At 35.7% G+C, this 21798-nt stretch overlaps 1 protein-coding gene across 1 annotated transcript; it reads right to left on the bottom strand.

The window, feature by feature from the left end:
• Positions 1 to 1244: 1244 nt before the first annotated feature.
• MINAR2 (membrane integral NOTCH2 associated receptor 2) lies at positions 1245 to 18174 on the bottom strand. Its single transcript, XM_017874734.1, has 3 exons — positions 18010 to 18174; positions 5601 to 5828; positions 1245 to 1424 (listed from the first exon to the last, which is right to left on the bottom strand). The coding sequence occupies exons 1-3, from the start codon at positions 18172 to 18174 to the stop codon at positions 1245 to 1247; spliced, it is 573 nt and encodes a 190-aa protein (XP_017730223.1).
• Between the last annotated feature and the right edge of the window lie 3624 nt (positions 18175 to 21798).

Raw genomic sequence — 21798 nt, 5'->3', positions numbered from 1 at the left:
TATGGCAATATCAAAGAACAAAATCTGACTTTAGGCTCATGGGAAGAAGAGAAAGTTCCTCTTTTATTTCTTGCTTAAGATAGCCTTTGGCTGGGTTGCTTATAGATGAGAAAGGAGTGGGAATGAGGGGTTTAGGAAAGGATATTCTAGAAGGAAGGGCAGGGTGATGACTTGATTCTCCATCTGTGTCTACAACCATGTCCCCAGGTATCTGCAGACAATGGAAGGTAAACTCAGGTTGTCAATTAGCTAGCACAAATTAATAATAACAACAGCCTTTAACTGTTTATTTCGAGCCAGATACTGTTCATACCTGTTTTGTATTTGGTCCTTTGGCCAGCCCTGTTGGGCAGGTAATATCATTCCTTCTCTGAGAGAATAACTTGCCAGAGTCTGTTAGCAAGTAGCAGTTAGGCTTCAAACTCTGTTCTCTTAGCAGTAGTCCCTCTGCTTTCCTAGGGACCCCCAACTAGGCCATAGTTGGCAATATATACACTAACTGCCACCGGGGGTCACAGCCCATTTGGATAAATTGGATCCAAATGTAATTAATTATGTAACTATGGCCTATCCAAGTTTAACTCTATTAAAATTGCAGCCTGAAATTGGGGCATCATAGATGATTACTGGGGAAATCAGAATAGATTTGAGTAAGATATTTCTCTCCTTCCTTTTTTTCTGACTTAAACAGAAATATAGGAAAATAAAACAGAGAATGAATCTAACTCAGTTAGCAGCACAACCAGAAGATTTTTATCCCAGCTACCCAGCAGTTGGTTAAAAAAAAATTATCAGCTCAAACTTTTCTGGTGATTGCAGGAGGATGAGGTGGTAAAGAGTTAACAGTATTTTTAAAACAAGGTTAATATAGTTTAAGCATGAAAACAAAGCTGCTGATAATTTTTGATACTGTTTGCTCCCTATGAAGATATTTAATGTGGGTTGCGTATAGTGACTGTTCTGTGATTAAGGTCCTCAGAATTCCTGCTTCCCAAAGGACAAAGCTCAGGCTGGAACTCTTACAAAGCTTTTATAAAACAAAGTGGAGAAGCCAGAATGCCACATCCGACATTCATGTTCTTCAGGACAATTACATTTAATAGTACAATCAACAATCCATTCACACTGCATGTACATTTTTTTGTTTTTTTTTGTTTGTTTTTTTTTTTGGTGGGGAGGGGTTTCAAATGTTTATCAGAAAAAAATTTAGGAAATTTAAAGTAGTTCTGACTGCTGTAGTTTCCTCAGGTGAAAAAAGTAATAATAGTCACTATGGCAACCAAGATGGAGATGATGGCAAGTAAAATCAGACCCATACGACAAAATTTTGAATGCTTCTCTTGTTTCTCTTCCTTTTTCAATAAAGTGTCAAAACCTGGAGTGTACATGTCTCCCAACCAAAACCGCAGGTCATTAGGATTTTCCTAAAAGAAAGTTACATGGAGAATATGATTAATCAGTAATCAGTCAGTGTTACAGATTAATTGAGATTGTAGAACAAGACACTGTCATGGGGACTGATGGTCCATATTCACTCTGTCCTGGGCAAGGCTTCAATGTCATGGCTCACATGAGTGATACGAGGCTTCCTTGAATAGCATAAAAATGTAGCTACAGTCTCCTGGCTGACAAGGAATCCCTGCAGTTCCAATTTGTAGGTCTGCATCGGAATTAATTAGGAGGCCTTCATGAGTCTTTAATTAAATTGCTCACATTAGAGGGTCAGAAACACAACAGTGTTTCTATCATGTTGTAGCCAATTTAGTGTTCCTTACATCCTATAAATAGTGCATATAATTCAGCATAGTACGTTGAAATAAAATGAAAATTCTTTGCTTTAGATTAATCTTTGAGGTTTGATTTTGTCTACATGGCAGGAATAAACATGCTTGGTAGGGTTTTCAGTAAATCCAGAAGCTGACTTCCATGGAAGTAGTAGGACTAAAAGTCAGGAGTCTCTTCCATTACTCTTGACCCACTGATTTTCCTTGTAGAGGGCTGCCACATGTCTGGCATGCAGAAACTTTGTTTGACCTCCTGAAAAAATGACCCATTATATTCTTCCCCACATCAGCTCTTATTTATTCCCCCATGTCTCTCTTTCTTTCACAGACTTCATCTTTCCTTCTAGGCCCATAGAATTATCAAGTCAACCTGATCTCCTGTACCTGATAAATCACATGCAAACTCTATTGTTCATACATTTATAAAAATACTTTTTTTTCCTGTTACATCTCTTGCTATGTTTTGGTGCTGTAGATTTGGTGTCTATGCCTTATATACAACAAATTTACAGTGAATACTCAATCTCTGCTTTCACAAACCTACTTCATGCTTCATTATATTTCACCTGCTTTGTTGTAATGGCTTACAGTGGACTGCCCCCTCTCTTTGCCTCTCCAGTCTCAGAAGACTTAAAGTCAGCTGAAATGTGGCACAGCAAGTTTTCTTTCTCAGTGTCAGGGGTCAATGAACTAGCTTCAGACTTCCAGGTGCACTGCTGGGAGAGGAATGTGCATGCATGTATGAATAGAAAGTGAGGATAGATTCTGATGATGGCAATACAGTTCTCCCATTACCCTAGTACTAGTTTGAACTTCTTAGTTTTACAAACGCTAAAATGTTAAAATAAAATATGGACAATCTGTGAAGAAGGATAATAACATAAAAATCCCCGTCTACCTCATGCCTATCTTTCATTTTGTGTCCTAATCAGAGGCCGGCACTTCGTAAGTTTAATGCCTCTGTTCTCCACTAAGAACTTCACTAATAGAGACTATTTTGTCTTACATTCTGCTTCTAGCTTTCCTTTGTAATTAAATATGGATTTCTTTTCTCTTTTCTGGCTTATAAACTCTTACCAATGTAGAAAAATGGGAGTGACCACAGGAACTTGGGTTTATAACCTAAAAGTGGTGTCAAGGTTTCAGAAAATAAGTTAGGGGCTCTATGAGATATAGACAGGGGTGAAGATGAAAGTTGAATTAATGAGGTAGAAGAAGTTTTAATGAAAACAAAAGTTATGGCTTTTGTTATGACTGGGTAGGGGAGGGAACAGGTCCTGATTGTAGTAAAACATGGCACTCATTGTATTTATGGCTCATTCTTCCTAAACATAACTCATATAACTGTCCAGCTTAAAAAATTACTCCTTATTGCCAATAATATTCAATTTCATAAGCATAACATTCCAACATTTTTTAGCTTTATTTTCTAGCCTTATTTTCCCATTATTCTATTACTTAACCTGTAGCTCCTATATTTCTGCCTTTGCTCTTGCTACTCCTGAAAAAAGAGCCTTCCCACTTAGGCAAGCCATCTATACCTTTTGGAATTCTATACATCCTTCAAGCCCACAATAAGTTTGCTTTTTCATGAATTCCTTTTATAATCAAATGTGATTTATGCCCCCTTCCTATCCTACATGGCACTTTTCTTTTTTATTTTTCTTCTTTATTTTTTTTCAGTGAAACAAAATCTTCTTTTTATTGTATAAAGTAATAACCATTCTTAATATGAAACTTCCACTCAAGGTTGAAGAAGAAATAAAGAAGCACGGAAGTAATAACATGGGATTATCAGAAAACCTGACTGATTGTGCTGCTGCTGGCAACGGTGATGATGGACTAATTCCACAAGAAAGAGAAGAAAACCTGAAAAGCAGCAATTCCCTAGAACAGAGAATGAAGAGTATCACAGGTAAGCCTATGGCAACATTTAACAGGAGATAATTATGTGCTATTACACTAATCCTAATTTGGGCTTTTATAGTGAACACGTTTTATACTTTTACTAGAATATTCAGCCTCGCCTGGTAATCAGAAAAATGAAAATCAGCAAACAATGTGTTACCATTTTTTCCAATCATTGATGATTTATTTGAAAATAATCAGTATTGGCAAATGTGAGGGAAAGGCATTTTCTTTTCTCTTTTTGTGAACTTTTATTTTAGCTTCAGGGTTACATGTGCAAGTTTTCTTTATAGGTAAAGTGTATCATGAGAATTTGGGGTACAGATTTTTTTTTTAACTTTAAGTTCCGGGATACATGTGCAGAATGTGCAGGTTACATAGTTATACTTGTGCCACGGTGGTTTGCTGCACCTATGAAGCCGTCATCTAGGTTTTAAGTCCCGCGTGCATTAGGTATTTGTGCTGATGTTCTCCTTCCCCTTGCCTCTCACCCCTCACAGGCCCCAGAGTGTGTTGTTGCCCTCTCTGTGTCCATGTGTTCTCATCGTTCAACTCCCACTTATGAGTCAGAACACTGCATGGCACTTTCTGTTACTATTACCATTAGCTTCCTTTATCTTGTTCTATAGTTATTGTCTGTTAATTTGCTCAGTTAGAACTTTTTGAGGGTAGGGACAGGAACATTCACCTCCATAGTTCCCTTATTTTGCATGTAATCAGCAAAAGGAAGAGGCTCTAACATACAGTCAAGAAATGTTTGTAAAATATATCAATACTTTCTTTTTCTAATAGTAGGGGTGACTTTTTAGATGTCCTTAAGACTCTTGGTAAGGAATGCAAAATTTATAAAAGAAGAAAGAAGGAAAAAGAAACACAAGCTTATTGTTTCTGTGGAGAGCATCTGTTATGTAAACTTCTCTGGAAAACGGGCTACATAAAAGAGGAGATACATTCAATCTACCAAGAGATTAAGAAACTTCGAAGATTCTGGACAGTGGGTCTTTTGAGTAGCACGTATTTGAAATTGTAAAAAGTGTGAGTAGGATTCAAGGAGACAGGGTGCTGTCCTCTTCAAAAAAAAAAAAAAAAAAAAATTCTCGAGTGCTTAAGGTATGGGGCTTAGCACAGATAAACATTTTTGAATGAAGGGTATGTACTTGCAAAATGGCAGGCTTTCCTGGCCTAGGGCAGGTGGAGGCAAGCCAAGACTAGGTAGGAATCCAGTCCATTCAGAAAACAGAAGGCTGCTTCCTTGCTTTTCAGGTATTTTGAAGTTTTTCATGGGTTGGGGTGACAGCAGTGGGGGCAAACAAAGAAAGAAAACTTAAGTTGAATTTAAGCTGGGTGAATGAGTTCATTGCATACTTTTCCTGTGTTGAAATGTTTTTGTTTTGTTTTGTTACTGAGACACAGGAAAATGACCAAAATGTAAATCTTCAATCTTAAATCACTGAGAGAGCTGAGATAAAATAATCTTTGATGAGAACTTCCTTGCACAGTGCCTAACACAGAACACTTAATAAGTATTTTTTAATAAATATAGACTAGGGCATCAGCTCTTAAGTGTTCATGAACATAAATGTTTAAAAACTAAAAGAAAATGTAATCTTGCAAATTAATTTTCAATAAACCTTTTACCCTCCTGGAAAACCTTTGTTCTGTGCCACATAGTTTTTTTCTTCTCTACACTATACAGTTGCCAGTAACTGTCGGAACTGTAAAACTCAAAACAAATAAACATAAATACTGACTAGAAGGGAGAAAGAAAAGCCAGGAGCCAAAATGCTCTGAAATCTAGAGATTCTGTGCCTAGTGAAGAATACCTGTCACTTCAATAATGCTTTCTTTTAGGATTATTTGACTGATCTCCCTTATCAGTTGAAGAGGTTGACTCTTAGTCGTGAGTACCTTCAGATGTCCAGAGAGGTTTGTGTGCAGGGAACGTTTGTCATATTCCTCAATGGTCCATGATGGGTTCCTTTTTCTTTCTTCCATAGCTTCCTCCAAACTTAGGTCACCATAGAGTGGGTTATTCTTCATAACTGATGACATGGATGGCTGAGGGCTATCAGCAGTAACAAGGCTCTCTGCACTGGATCCCCTAATTCGTTGAGCAGCAATATTCTTCTTTTCCCTCTAAGAGGCAAAGAAACAAGGCATCTCTTAGCAACGGGCCTTCTGATAGTAGGGAATGCAATGTGAGATAACTGTACCTGAAAATGTGCTGATTTTGTGCAGAAACTCAACAGATTAGGACAATGAATGAGGAAAGGATTCTATGGTTTCATTTGACCTAGAAATCTAACATCAATTGAGTATTTTCTTTATGTGTGATCTTAAACAGCTTTACTAATCATTCATTAAAATGCTATTTTATAACTATGGAGAAAGAGCCTTGTTTACTCTCAAATTCAAATAGTAGAATTCTGAACAAAGCCAACTTTTCTCAGGTTACTTGCATTGAGATTTAATGACATTTTATTTATCTCTATTTTTATATTCCATGACTTATTAAAATAGTATTTAATATTGCTATGTTAATCCAGCAAAGTCAAAATTAAAAGACATTTTAGAGATATGCTTCGACTTTCACAAATACTGTCATGGCTCCCGTTTCAGACAGCTTTGAGGTCTAAGCTAACTTAGCACTGTACGTGTAATTTAGCATCTGTATGTGTAAAGGCTGTTATATAGCTCTAATACTGACTTTCAGGTTTTTAAAAACTTTTTTAATTGAAGCATAATATGCATATATATATATAAATAGATAGCTCTATAAATTCTTGCAAACCAAACAAACTCAAGATTCAACATCCAGACCTAGAAACATGACATTACTAGCACACCTCATGCTCCTTTCCAGTCACCCTCCCTCCCCCTGCCCAAAGCATAGCTGTAATAGCACCCAAATTCTAACAGCATAGATTCGTTTAGACTCATCTCATATTTTCTATAAATAAAATCATATAATGTGTGCTTTTCTGTGTCTGGCTTGACCTTCAGACTTTTACTTTGTTTTGTTTTCTTCTGAAGTATATCGAGCTATCATGAAGGTAGAAATTAAAAATGTGTTCATTTTGGAAATTAAAATTTGTTCATTGGTCAAATACAAATTGAGAAGAATCAAAAAGCTTATAGAGTCCTGTTTCATTTGTCTTGAGACATCAAGAGAGGGATTGCATATAAGTTAATATTAGATAATCTTTGATCTTTAAAAAGAAGTGGTTCATTTCCTTGATTTACAGATATTTTTCAGTAAATGTATGTCATGTATTTTAGACACCCAAAACAGAGAATATTTAATAGGAAGTTTATTCTTCTGAGTCATATTTATGATTATCTGATGTTGTCAACATTTGTTGGTATATGGGTCACATTAATTTATATTATATAAGCTAAAGTTGTAAACTGTTAAATGTAGTTTCCTTCTGAAATGGCTAGCAGGAAAAAAAATCATCTAGATAAAATCATTCCTATTCTCTTCGGTGTTGGATTTCCCTAATTTTCTTTTTTTTTTTTTTTTTATACTTTAAGTTCTACCTAATTTTCTTAATCCATGCATTTTTCACACTCTTAGAGCTCAACTTGCAGACACCTCTCTGATTTTAATAGGTCCTTGGTCTGCTCAAAGTCAATTTATATTCTTTAAAACTGAAGTTTGCATTGAAATAATAAATCTTCTTGGCTTAGCATTTATCTCAAAGATAGATTGCTTCAAAAGTAATGTTTCTGAATTGAGCAAAAGTAATCTGATAAGAAATGTAAATGGTATAAGCTTAGCATAATTTTTACTTATTTTTTTCTTCAAGCCTAGGCATCTTTGATCATCTCTGAAGAGGGATAATTCTCCTGACATTGACAAATTGGCTTTGTCAGATTGTCTTCTACACTGTTAGTTAAGTTTCTTAAATAAGAAAGATCTATACATGAAAATACAGTTTTGGGGAGATCACGAAAAAAAGTACACACTCTATTACAATGTATATAGACTTAGAAAATCTAATGTGTAAAAATAGCAAAATACTCAGAGATACATTTTAAAAGAACATTCAAACTCTTATTTCTAGATGATATTTTTGAAAGTTGTGAGGTTTATTATAGAGCATAGTACTATTTATTTTGCACTGCATGTGAATTTTATGTCTGAGAGACAGGTGAAGAAAATTAATAGTATAAATTTATTATGAATTTAATCACAAAATGAGCAATACTGATTTTGGTTGAGCTTTTATTTGGATCTTGATAAATTTTTTAAAGTAGCTTTCAGAACATCAACAACAAAAAACCCTTCACTCTACCACACAAGAAAGAATACATTTACCAGAGGAAAACTCAACAGTAATTCAATTATTTTAATTACTTGGGCACTAAAATAAATTACATTTTAAAATATTTATTTAAAAAAGGTAACACTTCAAAACCTACCTAGGCTTTTCTGTATTAAGCATAACTTTGTTCATTTATCATTTATACACTTTAATCATTGTATACTTTATGTGAAGTAAACTATAATTCAATAAAGAGAGATAGAAGGCATTTTTGAACAAAGAAAATTAAGTGTACAAAATTAATAGGTTATTGTAAAACTCTAAAATGTAATTCAGGAAGAAGAAAGTTGATAACATATTTAAGATACAAGAGAAATTTGAGAGAGAAAGAAAGAGAGAAAGAAAAAAAGACTGATAAATGTGTCTGTGAATCCAGGCAAGCATTGATTTAGGTGAAATAGAGATAATAGTAATAATCACTAATTTGTGAATTTTAAAGTAAGAGAAATGAATACACTGGAGTATAGTAAGTTTAGCACAGATTTTTTAATTAGAAATTTTTAAGAAATAATTTCAGTGAGGATATAGAGGTATTACTAACAAGCAAAGAAACAATGTACAGCTTCTAAGTCACCAGAGCAGTAGGAAAAAGATGAAGACTACTTAAAAAGGCTCAAAAAAAAAAAAAAGAATACAGGTGGAAAATCTCAGAAACATAGAAAAACAATTATAAATAATTGCATTAAATGTAAATGGAATAAACTCCCTATTGCAGTGACAGGGATTGTCAGATCAGATTTTTAAAAAAGAATTAAATTATAAAATATTTACAACAGAAATGCCTAAAATATAAAGATTCGGAAAGAATTCGAGTAAAAAAACATAAAAATTTATACTAGGCAAATATAAACAATGAGAACTGGCTGTTGTGACTGACTAAATGCTCATTACTTTTGTTTCCACTTCCTAAGCACAGAGGATATCTGCTTTTCCTAATCTATTTTCGATTTTACATTGGGGCCACATGTTTTATGTCTAATGACATGTGGATGAAAGACCATTTCCAAGTCTGCCCCTTGAAATCTTCCACATGATTTTGGCTCACTTTCTTTTTTTGTGACACTATACACATCTCAGGACTCTTGTGAATGTGCTCTATGTAGCAGAAGATGATTATACATGTGTGATGATACATATATATATATATATATATATAAGGTGATACATATGGCATATATAATATATTCATATACCATTATATAGAAATATACACACATATATGTATGTATGTGTGTATATACGTATTTGTTTGCGTGTATATATATATATATATTTACTGGGTTAAGCCTCACTAGATGCTCAGCAAACCTAATGAAACTCAAGTTTGACCAGTAAAATTCCTCGCAAGATCCTTGGCTTAACCTTTCCCTTTCTTATTTAAAGCTTAATAGAGATTCTGATATTGTAGAGCCTCAGGAAGGAAGGAGCTTGGATTCTACTCAGAAGTGAGTCTCCTAGGACATCTATAACATATACATCGGGCCTTGTGTGAATGAAACATATATTAAGTCACTAAACATTTTGGTATATTCGTTTCCATGACATAACTAGACTACCACCAAGAAACACACACACACACACACACACACACACACACACACACACACACACAAGACAAAATAGACATGGTCAAAAGCTTTGCTAGATATAAAGAAGGTTGCTAGAAAATGAATAAAGTTAGTTAATGTTAGTAAAATATTGTCATTCTAAACTTGTATGCATCTAATAAAATAGTCTCAACATTTATAAAACAAAACTTAATTACATGGAGAAATTTATACATGTAAATTTCTCAAGCATGCAAAACCATCATTAAGAATAAAGAACGTGGATGAGATTGGAGACTATTATTCTAAATGATGTAACTCAGGAATGGAAAACCAAACATCGTTATGTTCTCACTGGTAATGTGGGAGCTAGGCTATGAGGACACAAAGGCATAAGAATGATGCAATGGACTTTGAGAACTTGGAGGGGAAGTGGAAGGGGGTGAAGGATAGAAGAGTACAAATATGGTGCAGTGGATACTGCTTGGGTGATGGATGCACCAAAATCTCATAAATCACCACTAAAGGACTTACTCATGTAACCAAATACCACCTGTACCTCAATAACTTATGGGGGGAAAAAAGGATAAAGAAGATGTGAGCCATAAAATCAAAAGGTTTGTTCAAGTGACATATATGGATGTCTTTATTAAACAATTGAAAATATTCATTTTAAAAATATACACTGAAAATTTTGCAAAATTGATAACATGTTAAATTCCAAAACAAATTTCAAAGATTCAGTATTACGTGGACCATGCTTTTTGACCATTGACAACTTAGTTATAAATCTAGAAATCATTATCAAAAACATAAAATAACACATTCTGTTGATATTTAAAAATACATTTCAAAGAAATAATAATAAACATTTTAAAATTTAGGACAGAATGAAAGTGAGAAATGCTACATTCCAAAATTGTTGGCTGGATCTGGAATGGTATTTCGAGAGAATATTATGGGCATATATGCTTGCATTATAAAGCAGAATGAGAAAATTAATGAGGTAGTAAGCATGAATTCAACATCTTAAAATTAAAGCCATTGAGTTAATATAATAAAACAGTCAAAATGAAATCATAAATATAAAGACAGAATCAATACATATTAAAGAGAATAAGTATATACAATGGAGAAGATAAAGTTGAAAGCTATTTCTTTGGAAAAATATTTAAAATATCTCTGGCAATACTGCTCAAGAAAAATAATAGAGACACAAATCCACCCAGTTAGGAATGTAAAGGGGAACTGACAAGAGACACAGCAGAGATTAAGAAACAATCAGAAAATAAACTGAGCGACTTTAAACATTTATGTGCAGTTGGACAATTTCTTACATAATATAACTTACCAAACTTACTGAGAAAAGATAAAAAAATTAACAAACCTGTGATAATTTGACTAGTCGAATCAATAGTTTTAAATCTCCTCCAAACATACACATTTAAGAACAGCAGGCCAGAGGGTTTTACAGTCAACTTCTACAATTCTCAAAATATATAATTTCTTAGTCAAATTCTTCCAGAAAATAGGAAAAGGAACAATTTCCAGCTCACTTTTGAAGTATAAACTTCAGATGAGGGCAGTAAGTAAAAGAAAAGTATAAGCCAATTTCTCTTGGCTTAAATGCAAAATTATAAATGCAATATTGCTGAACAGAATACTACAATATGTACAAATTATATGTATCAAGATAAAACAGATTTTTACCAGGGAAAGATGTTATGCCAACAGGATGGTTTAATATTAGAATACTAATGAAATTTGTCACATTAACAGGAAAAAAAACATTAAATTTTATAATAGGCCAGAAAAAGACTTTCAAAATATTCAAACATATTCAAAACAAACACTCTTAGTGAACTACAACTGGTAGAAAATTTTCGTAAGCTAATTAAGGGAATGGGCCCCAAACTTACAGAACACAGTTTACTTAATGGTTTAATATTAGAAACACTTATTTTAGTTTCAGAATTAATACAAGGATGCTAGTAATCACAATGTCCATATAATTTTGCAGTGGAAGTTCAAAGCAATGCAAAAATAATAGAATCATAAGTAAATAAAAGAAATAGGGTTATAAATAAACAAAGAGCAGATGACATGATTATCTACAGGGATGTTTATGGGGAAAATAAGAGATTTTAACACACTTCCTGGATTCAAAATCAGTATGTAATGATCTATTGTATGCATGAGTAATGCTCTATTATAAAACATGACTTAAAACGTACTATTATCAGGAGAAAAAATAATATAAGTATTTAGATATTAACCTAGCAAATTATATGGAATAGTTCTTTGTGGAAATTAAAGATATTATTGAAGGCCATATGAAGAACTGAATAAATAAAATGATACATCATGTTCATGGATGGAGAGAATCAAGGTCATAACGATTTCTGTTTTCTGCATTGTGATCTGTACATTTGGTGTAATCCTTATCATAATCTTAGTGAAAACAAGGCATTTTGTGTGTATTTCCTATGTGAGCACATAGACAAACTTTCCCAGAAAATCAGCTGTTTTGTGAACATACCATTTTTGTTTTAAATTGCTAGAATGGAAAGCTTTGTAAAGCACATATTTGACTGTGTCATTCTTTTGCTTTAATTTTTCACTGATTCTTCAAAATTTTGGGGATAAAATTCAAAATCGTAGACAAAGCCCACGGACCCTCTATGGTGTGATCCAGGTTTCTCTGAAACCTCATCTCCTGCCTTCCCCTGCATATAACCAGGGCTCTTGGTGCTCACAGGTGGTGTTATAACATTCAAGGTACCGTTAATACAGGCTTTCATGCCAGAGACATTTGGATCTCAACTAAGAACAGTTTGTTGGAGCAATTTGGATGTTGTTTTTGGAAATACACCATCCAAGGCCAATTCCCTAATCCTATAAATTTAGTATAACTTGGTACCCTGAGGAATTTGATGATGCTATGAGTCTACTTCCTAGATAATATATGCACCTGCAGAGTACCACATTGTCATCCAATATAAGCTTAGAAAGGATAAACTATTGTATTGTGCAGCTTTCCTTTTCTTTCTGTCTCTCTCTCTCTTTCTTTCAATGGAGTCCTGCCCTGTCGCCCAGGCTGGAGTGCAATGACGTGATCTCAGCTCACTGCAATCTCCACCTCCCGGGTTCAAGCAATTCTCCTGCCTCAGCCTCCTGAGTAGCTGGGATTACAGGTGTGTACCACTAAGTTCACCTAATTTTTTGTATCTTTAGTAGAGATGGGGTTTCACCATGTTGGCCAGGCTAGTCTCGAACTCCTGATCTGGTGATCCACCTGCTTCGGCCTCCCAAAGTGCTGGGAATTTTTTTTTTTTTTTTTTTTTAAACAGAGCCTTGCTCTGTTGCCTGAGTTAGAGTGCAGTGGCATGATCTTGGCTAACTGCAACCTTTGCCTTCCAACTTCAAGCGTTTCTCATGCCTCAGCCTTCTGAGTAGCTAGGATTACAGGCCATGCCATCACGCAAGGCTAATTTTTGTATTTTTAGTATAGATGGGGTTTAGCCATGTTGGCCAGGCTGACCTTGGACTCCTGGCCTCAAGTGATCTGCCCGCATTGGACTCCCAAAATGCTGGGATTACAGTGTGAGCCACGGCGCCTGGCCCCTGCACTGTCTTTTTCAAAATAATAAATGGAAGATTGAAAATAGAGACAGTTTTAGGAAGGCATGACGTGTGTTCAGAGATAGAAGAAATACAGTTTTACACAAAAAAAACCCATGATAAAAAGGAAAGACATTGAAATTTATGGGAAAAAAAGAGTGTGATTGGATTGGAAAAGAGTGCAGAAAGGTGATTAGGAAATACATTCAGTAAATGACATTGTCTAGAAATCAATGGAAGAGCAGCCTCTCACCCTTAGCCTTTCCCTCCATCTCACGGCTTTAGTTTGGAATGCTCCTTGGTTCTGAAAACGATGTGATAGAAGCCAGGAAAAGATATAACAAAGGAGTTAGTCTGAAAATATTCTGACGTACAACTGCTAATTAGAAAATTAAGGCCCACCACAATAGATGAAAAAAAAAAAAAAAAGACACACATTTTTCTTTCTCGCCCTTTGAATTTTTTTAAAATTATACTTTAATTTCTGGGATACACGTACAGAACGTGCAGGTTTGTTACATAGGTATACATGTGCCATAGTGGTTTGCTGTACCCATCAACCCATCCTCCAGGTTTTAAGCCCTGCATGCATTAGGTATTTGTCCTCATGCTATCCCTCCCCTTGCCCCCCAACCCCTGACAGGCCCTGGTGTGTGATGTTCCCCTCCCTGTGTCCACATGTTCCCATTGTTCAGCTTCCAATTATGAGTGAGAACATGCGGTGTTTGGTTTTCTGTTCTTGTAATAGTTTGCTGAGAATGATGGTTTCCAGCTTCATCCATGTCCCTGCAAAGGACATGAAACTCATCCTTTTTTATGGCTGCATAGTATTCCATGGTTTATATGTGCCACATTTTCTTTATCCACTCTATCACTGATGGACATTTGGGTTGATTCCAAGTCTTTGCTGTTGTGAACAGTGACTCAATAAACATATGTGTGCATGTGTCTTTACAGTAGAATGATTTATAATCCTTTGGGTATATACCCAGTAATGGGATTGCTGGGTCAAATGGTATTTCTGGTTCTAGATCCTTGAAGAATTGCCACACTGTCTTCCACAATGGTTGAACTAGTTTACATTTCCACCAACAGTGTAAAAGAGTTACTATTTCTACACATCCTCATCAGCATCTGTTGTTTCCTGACTTTTTAATGATCACCATTCTAACTGGCATGAGATGGTATCTCATTGTGGTTTTGATTTGCATTTCTCTAATGACTAGTGATGATGAGCTTTTTCTCACGTGTCTGTTGGCTGCATGAATGTCTTCTTTTGAGAAGTGTCTGTTCATATCCTTCACCCACTTTTTGATGGGGTTGTTTGAAAACCACATATTTTATCACATTTTTTAAAAATCAGCCTTTTCTTCATTACTTGTTTTATAAAGTGGTTGGCAGAAGTATTTGGAATACATTTCTAAATGCCTTCATCAGATACATCCCCCAAATTATTTTAACAGTTAGAAACATTAGATTTTGGTGAATGTTTCTTCATTGCACTGACATAAGATTTGTTGTGAAGCTTCTTGATTTCTCTGGTGAAAGAATTAACGAGAAGTATAAATATAATAGAATCAAATAATATCTGTGTATACTCTCTGCAAATATGGGTGACCTGAGTATCTGCATAGACGGGAATTACAATGTCCCTAGTTACTGAATCAACTGAGACCATCACTGCTAGAGTATTTTCCTAGATTGAGGCCAGGTATGGTGACTCATGCCTATAATCGAGTACTTTGGGAGGCCAAGCGGGGTGGATAGCTTGAGGCAGGAGTTCGAGACCAGTCTGGCCAACATGGCGAAACCCCATCTCTACTAAAAATACAAAATCAGCCGGCCTGGTGGCAGGTGCCTGTAATCCCATATACTCGGGAGGCTGAGACCCGAGAGTTGCTTGAATCTCCAGAAGTTGCAAGGAGCCGAGATTGTGCCACTGCATTCCAGCCTGGGTGACAGAGTGAGACTATGTCTCAGAAAAAAAAAAAAAAAATAGATTGAATGGTATTGCTTTAGCTCATATAAAAATGGCCAGGAGAATTTCCTCTGAAAATGGAAAGTGAATTTTAAAAATTAAATGATAAATCATTGATAGTAAAACGATACCTATATTTAAGAATTCAATGTGACATTTCCAATCTAGGGAATCTCTGTTTTAACTCCTGGGTTACCCTGAGTTTGAAGGTAATGACTGCAGGTTAAGTGCTTTGCCATTCCATAAAGTAGTGTATATCCTAAACACCATGCACTTGTGTGGTGTGGGATGAAAGGATCAGTTGATACAACTCTGGAGTTTGTGTAGATTTCATGTGGTATTATATCTACTGCTTGGGTTAGTCACACAGTTTGACATATCTGTTGAGTACATTCCCTCAACCACCATGTGCACACATATACACACACCCCTTCATCCACAATATTTATAAAATAATGGAAATGGAATTATTTGCTAATAAATTCAATGAAAAGATAACTTTAATACATTTTGAAATACTGGTATAAATAACAATACATATGTACATACTTCCATACATATTCTTGACCTTTTATAGGAAAATCTGGCTCTCAATTGCTTTTACTTCATATTTCATTTGCTCTCACTTTTAAGGAAATATGTAAAATAAATATTATCCTAATACTGCAAGTGGAAATACTGAGGCATGAATGAAGGGCCATGATAGATGTCTCTAAAACTAAAACTGTTTTATTGTGAATTTGAGATAAGAAACCAAGTTTCTAATTTCTTTATTCCATGTTCTTCCCATTGACTTACTGACTCCCCAGTGGAGTGAGAGCTTTAAATTAAGAGCTACTCGGTAGCCACCACCTTATGTGTGCCTAACACCTCAATATACTTGTATATTCAGTGTCTTCTTTCATGGAATGGTATTGTAGTATCATGGCAAATATTTAAAACTTCTATATGGCCATTTCTATGACATTTATTATTTTATCCAACGAATATATCAATCATGGATTTTAAGATCCATCCCCAAAAGAGAATTATTTACTGATGCATTGCAAAATGAAGTGGTGAATATCGTTGTTGTTACTCATACTTTGTGCCACACCTACCTGATTACCTGAATTTGTACTTGATGTACTGTCCTGCCTCTCTACTCCATGCATTGTTAATTGGCCAATTAGTACACTGGTCTTCACTACATTTCTTCTTAGGCTAAAAGGATAACTAAATCAAGTTTATTTGAAGTTTATAATGTTAACAACACATATTCAAAGACCTATGAAACAGAAGTTTACCTCTTTGGTTTTTCTTTGAATAACTATTTCCACCCAATGGGGCCTGTAGAAAAGTTGCCTTTTAAAATTTGCATTTCATTTAGGTTTAGGAACAACATTCAACAGAGTTTTAAACTGTGAAGTTCCACATGAAGGAAATAGGTCAACTTCAGTACCAAACAAAAGATGTTAGATCAATGTGTTCCAACCTCAAAGGAATTTACTGGATATGCTTTCTTAGACTAAACTGCATAGCATAGAAGTGCCAAGTTTTCTGAACTGATTTTGAATCATTTTATTCTATGATATAAACAATAAGGAGGAAAAGGAGCAATTTCATTTCATTTCATTTAAAACTAAAAAAAAAAAAAGCACATCTACAAATACAACAACAACAACATGGCTGGGTATGAAATGGCAGAAAGGTTTGAGGATTACCAAAGAGATTGATGCAAAATTTAAAAAATGCCAGTTGTCATAATAGGCTGCCTTACAATGGAAATAAATTAAAGTCCTTATAGGTGGAGGAAACACTTACATAATCATTTGAGTGTACTTGCTTTTGAATGATCTCATGATAAAGGTCCCGAGGAGCCCACAAACATACCACAAAGGAATCACTTTACACCAGGACTCAAGAGTAGCAACTGTTCTTAAAAGAAAACAAATTTCTGTTCAGGGAATTTGAACCACTCCAAAGGATTTAATGACTTGCAGGGGTTTGTAGGTCAGTCACATCTGTTCTGTAATGAAATGCTTCTTCCTGTTTCTAAATTGACTAACTCTTAACCCCATTAGCCTTCATGTCTTAAAGCAAAGATTATTCCTGTTTCATTAGCTGTGCAACAGTTAGGGCCTTTATGTTTAGTGCAGCAGATGGAACTCATCACAGTTTTATTCTTCTCTTTTGGTCAGCAAAAAGAAGGAAAATGCAAAAGAAAAGAGAAATAAAACCTGCATTTTGTTTGAAGGTCTAATTGGTATTCCTTGTCCACACAGACACCTGTGGAAAATAAGAATATCTACAATAATAGCTAGCACTTTTTCAAGGTGGAGAGTTCGCTGTATTTTTTCTCTTCAATAATTAGGTTTCCATTGTTCTGTTCTCTAAGTCTTCTGTGTATGCTATGACAGGGAGCTAGTCTAAGGGAAGCAGAAGCAAGACCTCCAGCTGTTTTAGAGGCTTGTTTATGCCCACAATGTAAACTTCTGATGCTTTATGCTTAGATTACACCAAAGACAGAGATGGGAGTTTTTCCCCCAAAGTCTTAGTTGTGTATATAACAATTATTTTGAAAATTTTTGAAGGGAAGGAGTAAATGAGGGCCACCTGAAATTTAAAATGAAGATAGGCAGAGAAGCTAATGCTTGGAGGGGAATTAATGAATGAGAGAATTCATTTATTTTATAAATAAAGAAAAGTTCCTAATATTAAGGAAGAGAGAAAGACTAAGTTGGAAGACAGAGTAGCCACTTTGTACTCTGTTCCTATAGGCTTCTTTTTGCATAAATGGTGAAATGGCAGATGGCGAGAAAGAAACAAGCCCCATACCCATATTTTGTGCCACTCGATCTTACCTGTGAGTAGACAAGGTTTTGCCAGTGTTGTGCAGCAGGATAATTTCCACCCGGAAACCTCGCCAGGCTGGCCTGAAGGAGGGCTGAGCTCCTCGTTAAAGACTTTACGTCAAGCTGCAGGAATTTGTCAGGATGGTTGTTATTTGGCAAAACAGAGAGATCCATGTCTCCCTTCACCTACAGTGGAAAACAAAGGCAGGCAAAGCTGCTCCTGTCAGACTCCTCCATTATTAATGTGCCTGAGGATGCTCTGACCGGCATCTGAAACCAGGCCTCTCAGCTGCACACAGTCACTGCTCTCAAAACGATACGTCAATGCACAGGGACGAAGAAACAAAGCAGCACACTGCCCTACGTTTCTCACATACACGTACACTGAGGGTGCTTGACTGGAACAGATGGGGCTGTACTCATTAAAATTAATAGGATGACAGAATTAGATATGTGTAGCACTGAATGTCTCTTCATTCAGAGTTAGAAATAATGATTTAAGGGAAACTATTGTTTGAATAAAGGCTGCCAGAATCTCAGTGTTACAACCCGTAATGTGGAGCACAGGAAACAGTCACGTATAGAGAGACAGTGCTTGATTTTTCTCTTTGAACATGGCTGAGCTAACACAGCTGACCAGGCCCTGCCTCTGCAGCCTCACATGTGACACCCGGGATTATGTTTCTTCTCATGTTTTGACTCCCAGAGCCTCAACTCCTGTGAAACCTAACCAGGTTTAGGTTGTCAGCTTTGTTACGGGGAGGGAAATGGCAAGAATTTGCTTTATAGTTTGCTACAGTAATGTAGTGCCCCAATCTGCTACCTTGACCCATTCACTATCTTAGGTCCTGTTGACTCTGTTCCCAGCTGTATATGCTCTTAACAACGTGCTTTGGTGTTCACACGGCACGTTTGGACCGCCCAAAAAACATGGCTGTTGGATTTGGATGACACGCTCTTCTAAGTGAACCCATCTGCTGTTGAGAGAGCCAAGGTGGTGGGAGTGAGTCTGTGGGCAGTTGTAGCCAGCCAGCAAGTTGTGATGACTTTAATGGAGATATGTTCTCTCTTTACAAGGTACTCTGCTTTAGGTGACCCATACTTCTCACTGAGAAAGTATGGATTTCCATCTGGAGGGAGCAGAAACTTTCCCACTTGTAAGAAGGCAAAGGATAGATATATTAGCAGTTTCTAAAAGACATAGGTTGTCTGTTAATTTCGCATCTCTATAAACCCCTCTGACTCAGCAGGAAAGTTTCTCTTCCAGGGGCAGTGGGGTTACATGTGGAATGTATCAGCACTAGATCTCAGAAGAGTGCCATACAGCTTACAAGAGTCAGCAGCCAGGATGTTCTTGAATCAAGCAAGACACTGGAGAGTACTTATCTTCTTCACAGCAATAAACATGAGGGGGTGTGTTAAAAAAGTATCTGCTCTACTTATAGTTGTAAAACTGAATTAAGCAGTTAACTTTTTCTCTGAGAATGTTTTGGACCCAAACTCTATCACTATTTTACAATATATAAATAGGTTTGGATGGTTTTATAAATGCATTTACTAGAGAAAGTAATAGGTACTTCATAATGACAGTTAATAACAAAACAGTGAAACCACAAGTGTTTCAAGAATCAAGTGTATTATGTGTATGTGCATGTGCTTGGTACTTTCTGGATTTTCCTGCTTGCTGCCAGAATATATCTAATGAACAAATATTTCTCAGGCTGCTTGTTCTTCCTAAAAGATTCTTTGGGGAATAACACACACCTTCAAGAAGAAATTTACTTGTCTTTGGCTTTCTATATTGGCAAGTAGAAACACAGAACCTAGATCCAAATATATTTGATTAGGCTTTTTCCTTAGCCAAAGCATGAGGTAGGTGGTATGAGCCTTCAGTTTTCCTTAGGCGTCCTTCCTTTCAATACTTCCGTCATTCCCTAGCTGCCCAAGGCTTCAATACTGTCTTGTTCTACTTACAAGTTTAGTCTCCATCTTCTCCCACCATCCTTTGTCTGCCTTTACCCCCAAACTATCAATTCTTATTTCTCATTGCTATCCCTGTAGGTAGCCTACATGACTGACAATCAGGAAATCAGGCTTTTACTTTTTAAAGTATAGATTCAGGGGGTAAAGGTGCAGGCTTATTATAGGAATATATTGCATAATGGTGTTGTCTGGGCTTCTAGTGAACCTATTACCCAAATAGTGAACATAGTATTAGTAGGTGGCTTTTCAGCCCTTGGCCCCCTTCCTTTCTACCCCTTGTAAAACCCCCACTGTCTGTTGTTTCCATCTTTATATCCATGTGTGGCCATTTCCTAGCTCTTACTTATAAATGAGAACCTGTGTCTCTGCTAATGCCAGCTCTACTCCCTAGAAACATTCCTTCCCATCCGTGGCTATCGACTACCTCCTAATCATCATTCATGGGTATCGCTGATACCTAGCCTTTTGCAAAACCTTTACATATTTTCCCTAGTAGGTATAACTTTTCTCTTCTTTGAAACCTTACAGTGATAATTTATACTCTCATCTTCTTATCTTTTTTTTGATACTAGACTTCAAATTTTTGTTTTAAGGGCCTTTACACTAAAGGATACTTCACCAAAGAGCAGTACTATAACATGGCCTCTTCCAAATTAGTCATGTCTGAAGACCCTAATGAAGCCCCTTGATCAATAGATAATGATTGCTGTTGTCTCTTCCATTCTATTAGGACTTAACTATGATTGAAAATGGATCATCCAGTTAAACTTTTAACAAATGCCTTGGTGCTTCATTTTTAAATCTGTATTCCAGCCATCCTCTGTGCAAAAGGATTCCACTGCCTAAAATGACATCCTGTATCACTCTCTTCTCATAGTTTATAGTTCATAAGCTCGTCTTGAAGGTGGAGAGATTCTGTTTTGTTAACTCGAACATTTTCAAAATTTATCTGATCACATAACATCTCCTTCATTATTTTCCTATTAACTCTTAAAAAATACGTTGCTTGATCATAATTTTAAAAAATACTGGGTTAGGGTTTCTAGTGCCTTATTGTCAATAATAGCTTTGTTCAAGAGTGGCATAGGGTATAAACACATATAAATAAAGAGTTACTATATTGGAAGAGCAGTCTGATGGGAATGTGGATATCTGAGGCCTCTCAACTCCTACCATGCAACTAATCATTTGCTCTTTCTTTACAGCATTTAAAAAAAAAATACAGTATCATTTTCCCATGGATGAATTTGCATCCATAGTAATTGTTTCTGAACCACAAGGATTGGAAAAATATAATTAAATACGGCTTCACTAGGCAAAACTGTTTATATATTATTAGGTTGGTGCAAAAGTAATTGTGATTTTTGCCACTAAAAGTAATTGCAAATCCTTTTGCACCAACCTAATAATTCACATTATTCCCTTTTATTCTTTCTTTTTTTTTTCTTTCTTTCAAGATTACCAAAAGCCAGTGGAAACATCTAAAGGTATTTCCAGCTCCAGTGCCTGTACAATGATCAGATGAGCTGTCGAGGTTCATCAAACTGAGATAATTTAGAAATTATTTGCATAGTTTTGATTAAAAAGCAAGACTGTGATTGGGTTATATAAATCCTGTGCCTTTCTTATGTTTTCAAAATTGGTAAATAAGAGTGGCAATTAGAATAATTGAATGCACAGTATTTATGTAATAGGGAGCCTCTATACATCCAACTAACTTGTGTTTTTGGGCAAGATTCTGAGTCTCACTGAGGTTCAGTTTCCTCAGCTAAAAACAAAAGATAATGGTATCTTAAAGGTTGCTCTGAGGTTTAA

This window comes from Rhinopithecus bieti, unplaced genomic scaffold, assembly GCF_001698545.2.
Source record: "Rhinopithecus bieti isolate Rb0 unplaced genomic scaffold, ASM169854v2 scaffold_8035, whole genome shotgun sequence".
In the NCBI taxonomy this organism is placed as follows: Eukaryota; Metazoa; Chordata; class Mammalia; order Primates; family Cercopithecidae; genus Rhinopithecus; species Rhinopithecus bieti.
This window is presented reverse-complemented; position numbering and strand designations above follow the sequence as displayed.